The sequence below is a fragment of the Leptidea sinapis genome, chromosome 3, assembly GCF_905404315.1.
Source record: "Leptidea sinapis chromosome 3, ilLepSina1.1, whole genome shotgun sequence".
NCBI lineage: Eukaryota > Metazoa > Arthropoda > Insecta > Lepidoptera > Pieridae > Leptidea > Leptidea sinapis.
This window is the reverse complement of record NC_066267.1, coordinates 1,943,461-1,949,869: the sequence shown is the minus strand read 5'-3', so window position 1 is coordinate 1,949,869 and position 6,409 is coordinate 1,943,461. Positions and strand designations below refer to the sequence as shown.

At 39.6% G+C, this 6,409-nt stretch overlaps 1 protein-coding gene across 1 annotated transcript in view; it reads right to left on the bottom strand.

Annotated features, from left to right (window-relative positions):
• Positions 1 to 320: 320 nt before the first annotated feature.
• Positions 321 to 6,409, bottom strand: part of LOC126979430 (ichor) — a 54,210-nt gene continuing 48,121 nt past the window's right edge. Inside the window, exon 3 of the mRNA XM_050828734.1 lies at positions 321 to 3,449. Within this exon, the coding sequence (XP_050684691.1) occupies positions 1,988 to 3,370 (1,383 nt within the window). The 5' untranslated portion in view covers positions 3,371 to 3,449 and the 3' untranslated portion in view covers positions 321 to 1,987. The remainder of the gene's footprint in view (positions 3,450 to 6,409) is intronic.

Sequence of the window (6,409 nt, the reverse complement as noted above, 5' to 3'; positions counted from 1 at the left end):
GAATCCGCTCGCGTGCGTTTGAACACCTCACTATGTATTGCTATCAATTATTGTTAATCGACTTCAAACATACCTTGTTATTTAATATTACAGAAATTTAAACAATTTGTTATGTTTTTAAAGTGATAACCCTCACTTCTGGGATTAATACACAAATAAAATTTGGTATCAATATTTTATGCGGGACTCGAACCCACGACCTCTCGCGTTCCGTGCGAGTGCTCTTCCAACTGAGCTAACCGTTCGAGTGACGTATCGTCATAAAATCTTGTATGCTTTGTTCAACTCTCAGGTTGTCGCTTCATCTCCATGTCTCTTCAGGATCTACTTTATGACGATACGTCACTCGCACAGAACGCGAGAGGTCGTGGGTTCGAGACCCGCATCGTTCGTAACATTTTGTTTTCAAATTTGATTTGTGTATTACAGAAATTTGTTTATATTTTTCATAAACAGCTTAATATGTGGATAGGTACTAATTTTCCTGCTAATCTGTCATTTCAATTTGTGACATAGATATAAAGATGAATCCTCATCTTTAATTCAATACATCCGTATTTATTTATGCCGTGGTATGAATGAATGAATAGATAATAACCTACTACTTATAACATAACTGGAAGTGATACGTTAGCCTCGTAAGCTTTGTCCTTTTTTAAGTACAATTACTTGATAATTATTCTAGTATTTTACATTATAAAGCTAATTAAAATTTTAATAATTTGACTATAAATAGGTAATCGGAGTAGTCATTCACACTTAAAGAGGGAATAATAATGAGAAATATGTAACTATTTAAATAAAACACTTTTAAAGGATTAAAACGCGTGTAACTATAATCTGTCTACGGCAAATACCACCTCCGAGGCAATAAATGGCGCTCAACTTCATAATGACATCTATGACAAATACTATCTTTGACTCATTTCATCTGCAGTCCCCCTGAAAACAAGATCTGGAAAGGTCTTGAAACGGTCTTGAAGTCGGGTTAACTAATATATAAAATTTTAACTTTTACGCAAAAATCTAATGTAAAAACAGTTACAATTACACGCTTTTTAATCGTTCGTTCGTTGAAGTGTTTTAATTAAATATGTAATATGTAACTAATAAATGATGATATAGAGGAAGATAGAGGAGATGGAGATGCGCTTACAATAGCTGTTATTTTACCACAGCTTGTTAAACAATGCAAAAAATATTAATAAAATTAAGGATTGGTCAACTAGATACCGCGAAATTGCGGCAACTTATACTACATCCAAGTGGGCGTACTCGAGCCAGTCTAGAACAATGTGTTACGTTGACGTGCCGCATGTTCTGTTTAACTTTGCTTATAACTGAAACTGAAATGCCGGGTTACGCAGTAATATATTGTAAAAATAATACTACGAGAAATAAGAAAGACACTGGGATCATATATCATCAATAAGTATTTTGTATTTTATTAATTTCAATGTAAAATAACACGAAGCGTTATGTTACAAAATTTCATAGATGCCGTTGATTGTCAAGATGCCACGCACACAAGCATCTAAAAGTTTCCGTAATAAAAAAGCTATGGTTCTCAGGTAGTGCGATATCTAGTCGGAGCGCATCGGAGACCAATCCATAATCTAAGATTCTGATGAAATTTATACGATCATAATTTGTGATATATCAAGACATAACCATACTCTCTAAATAATTTAAAGTTTGTCTAAATACGACCAGCAAACTCAAGACAATAACCCAGTACACAACAATATAAAACAATGTATCTACATAATAAATCTGAAGAGCTTACAACTAGTTAACATTGCACTTTTCCTTCGGAGGAGCTAATCTACGGGGTCACGACATCGCTCTTAACTATGTTAGAAGACAATGATCAAAGAGTCCAATATACAATATCTAGTTGAGACACAGGGGCAGCACTCACACATGTAAACGAGCACACACACAACTACGAGCTATCAAATGCTTGTTGAGCGAGCGAGATCGGTCGTCAGTCTCTTCCGATCCGCTTGTGAATCTGTTGGTGCTTTATAAGATGCGCCTTCTGACGGAATGCCTTAGCGCACACGTCACACCTGAACGGTTTTTCACCCGTGTGTGTACGGAGGTGCACTTTAATATTTGACTTATTCAAAAACCCTCTGTTACAAATGCCACATCTGTGAACTGGTTTCTCTTTGCCGAGGAGTCCACTTAGCTCGGCGGACGTCGCCGATGAAAATGACAAAGAACCGCCATGTAGATTTCCATTGTTTCCTTGTTTCGCTTTTGCTCTACTTCGTTTGCTCTTGTTCGACGGTGTGATTGTCGTTGTATGAGCGTGAGGATATCCTAGTAATCTATCGGGACTGCAGAGCCCATCAGGTTTTAAGCTGAGCGCGTAGTGCGGAGCGTATCTTCCATTGAGTAAGCCACCTACTCCGTCTGTGGTGGAAACGGCATTGCCAGGAGGAGAGGATGTCGAGATTACATCCATGCCGTAACTTGTCGAGCTCGGTGCTTCCTGCTTCACTGGAGGACCATTTTGTAGGCGGTTCTGTAGCAATGGCATGTAGCTCTGGCTGAGTAAATTCTGAAGAGTTGTTCCGGCTTGTCCGAAATTGTTTTGGAAGAACTCTTGAGTTTTAAACTTTTGATTATTCTTGCCATGAAAGTCTATAGATGTTTGATGGTTCTGAGAAGGGGGAGGCGAAATCGATAGACCAAATTCAGAAAGGTCTTGAGGTACAATTTTTTCGCCATGACTGTTTGCACTCGTTATCCACGTCATGTCTATGTCCATCCAACTATCTCTGGAGTCATTTCTCTCAGGGTCTTCTGGTTGAGAAGGAACAGTGGTGTCTGCTATTGCAGAACCAATAATAGCCGCTATATCCTCAATAGAACTTAAATCATACATTTCTTGCTTAGGTGCATCATCAAATAGTTTGTTTGGTGGAGAACACGATTGAGCACAAGAGTCGGCCGCACCCGGCACTGTAGATTCAGCGAAAGGTTTTGTGTCCGGAGCATCTAGAGGAAACGGCTTAACATCTTCCAAATCGGGTGGCTCTGAATCTGTAGCGCAAGTCGATGAGGAGACTACTTCATTATCTCCGTAGCCGCTCTGAGTGGGATAGTTGTTGTTTTCTTCCGGCAGACGCTGGGCGATGGCGTGAAAGTGGTGACCGGAGATTCCGTTGATAGAGAGATGTCCGGTGTAGCCGGTGAAGGGCGGGAGGGGTTTGAGCTCGGCGAGGGGCGGAGGTGCCAGGAGCGAGTCGAGCAGCTCGTGGCAGGGCGGGGACGAGCCGTCGTGCTTTGGGTCGAGCCACGCGCCCAGCAGCAGCTCGCTGGAGCCAGGCCCGCCGCCTGTCACGCCGCCACTCTTCATGCCGCGCCTCACCGCCACGCCGGACCCGAGAGACACCCCGCCGCTGCCATACTTAGAAGTCGCCACCCTGCCGCGTTGTCTGGTAACAAAGAAAAACCATTGGTTAATCTTATATCTTTAAACGAGCAGGATTATATATATATATAATCCGAATCTCGGAAACGGCTCCAACGATTTTCATAAAATTTTGTATACAGGGGATTTCGGGAGCGATAAATCGATTCAGCTTTAGGATAGGTTTCAATTTAAAAAAAATGTAGTTTTATTCGTGTTTTAATGAGAAACAGCTACAATAACATTAGAATACCAAGGTAAATTTTGCCACTTACAACTGACAAGACTATATAATAGCTCAAATGGGACATTCGGTGATCCGGAAAGCAGAAGCCCCGGTTCGAATCCAGATGTCCTATTAGTTTTTTTTGTTCAAGTTGTACATTCATAAAAATCCGAGCAAGGCTCGGTCGTATATTGTCTCATAATGCAGGTAAGGGTGCTCAGACGTAATCGGACACATATAGAACATTAAAATATTTTTATGAGGAAGTGCTTTGATTAAAGAGAGAAGTTTGAAAGTAGCGGAAGAAATCTGGCGAGTAAGTCGTGACCTCTGAGAAACAGGCGTAACCGTATGTATGTTTTAAATAAAAGAGTACTGTGACTTAGATAAACTCTTACTACAAACTCCTTCATATTCACTGTTAGTTGTTGACAAAATATACGAATTATTTTATTTACTTGTCATCATACAAATATGTATTCACCTCTTTAAATCTCTTATCTCTTAAATAATTTTTAAATAGCGTTGTTTCATTAAAAAAACTAAGCATGGTTTAGTTTCCTGTACACCAGTGGGAAGCAGTAATGTGTAAGCATTATTGTGTTTCGGTCAGAAAAGCGCCGTAGCTAGTGAACTTACTGGCCAAACGAGACTTAGCATCTTACATCTCAAGGAGACCAGTGCAATTTTAGAACCACTCAGAATTTTTGGGTTTTTCAAGAATGCTCGTCTCGTCCCTTATTGTCATAAGGAAAACAACCACAGTACCCGTAGTATTATATTCCAATCACCGCACCATGTTGTATTATTATTCTCGACTAATATCGACCGCATTGTTGCATAGCTACAAAATGTAATTAAATTGGGCAGCACTAATAAAAACCAATACGAAATCGAGATATTGAAGCTAAATAGAGTCCGTACAGCGATCGAGCGGCGCTTCGCTTCACTAGCCATCGGTGCTAACTTAGTTTATATTTTTATTTAACATTCATGTTCGTTCACGGCCCATTTTCGTTGTTTCCTTGCAAAACTGAATGCCTAATGTTGCAGTTTGCATTTGGGTCAACAATTTAAAAACGACAGAGCATCTGAATTATTGTGAATCTGTTACACACTCGCGTAGGTATCGCAGATGTCCAATAACTTATACAGTTATACAGAATGGAATATGAATTGTTCTTTATTTAAAAAGGCATAAAAGACATTTATTTATTATTTTTCTCCAAATTGATTTCTTTAGAATTCTTTTTGATGTCATTTTTAATATACTAGATACTACTACCGCTTCGGAAACAAATGGCGCTCTGATTTGAATTGCTTCAGAGACAAAATTACTATAAGTTTTCAACTTCTTGATGTACTAAGTACTTCACTAGAAAATTAAGAAATCATTTTTAGTCTTAATCATAGTATTAAGTGAACAGTTTAAATAAAAAAATTTGGCTTATTTAAAGGGTATTTGTTGAGATACTAATTATTTTTTTTTTATGGAAAAGGAGGACAAACAAGCATACGGGTCACCTGGTGGTAAGTGATCACCGCCGCCCACTTTCTGTTGCAACACCAGAGGAGTCTCAGGAGCGTTGCCGGCCTTTAAGGAACGTACGCGCTTTTATTAAGGTACCCATGTCGTATCGTCCCGCAAACACCTTACAAGGAAGATCATTCCACAGCTTTGTTCCTCGTACTAACGAGGAAGAAAGCTCCTTGAAAACCGCACGGTCGCGGTGGAGGATTTATTTATTATTTAGAGTGATAATTCATTTTATTTGTTGGTTTATATGTTATTATTCTATTCAGGAACAAAACTGTATAAAGTGTTGTAATTTTCTGAGCTTTATTACCATTGTGACATTCACAACGTTCGTAGCTTAATAATAAAAGTTTGCAAAATACAAAAAAATCAACTTCCGAGTATTGTGAACTATCGGCTCATAGTGTCGGCAACACTAAATTAATATCGGTTTAGTAATGTTGGCAACAAGTGTTCAAGTATTAAGGACTGTGAACATTCAACACGCACAGTTAGCCAACCATCAGCACGCAATCATTCGCAACTGCGGCATAAAAAATGGATCGATTATTATAAAAATTTGTCGCGGCTTCAAGAGCGTAACCTTGAGGGTTTTCGCAAATTCTGAATAGAGTTCGGTCGTTGTCCCGTCGCGTCGACATCGGCCGCAACTCTCTAGGAGGAGTGACGCAACGTGGCCAATGTTACAAGAACTTTGATTGCTGTCTGAACGTGATCGACTCTGGGGAACTTTTGTACAATACAAGCTATGACGAATTGTATACGAGTATTAAATAGCCAACTGTGTTATGGTACCGGGTCGCGGCCGCTGTGCTGCCCGGTAGCAAGAATGGTTCTAACTACAAAGGAATTCTGACGTACCATTTACATATAAGTAGTGCGGATTTCGACGATTCAGGCTTAGTTTATTATTCTCTATGATACGCAAAGTTCAAATTAAAAAGAGGTCTCACGACGCAATACCAACAACGTGATGACTTGCCGCCAAGTGAGTCGCTTGGATATCTTATAACGCCTGATGCAACTTGGCTGAAGGTGAGCATGGGCCGACTTTCTGACCCATATAGATGAGAAATTTTCTGGGTACTCCCTTTACCTCAAACTCGCTTTTACAACAATGTCACGATGTCAGAGCATTATATTTAAAGCAGATAGAAAAATATAAGGCGTGTTTTTATTGGAGGTTTACAAGTCAAGTGGACCAGGCGCCATTTCTGCCATC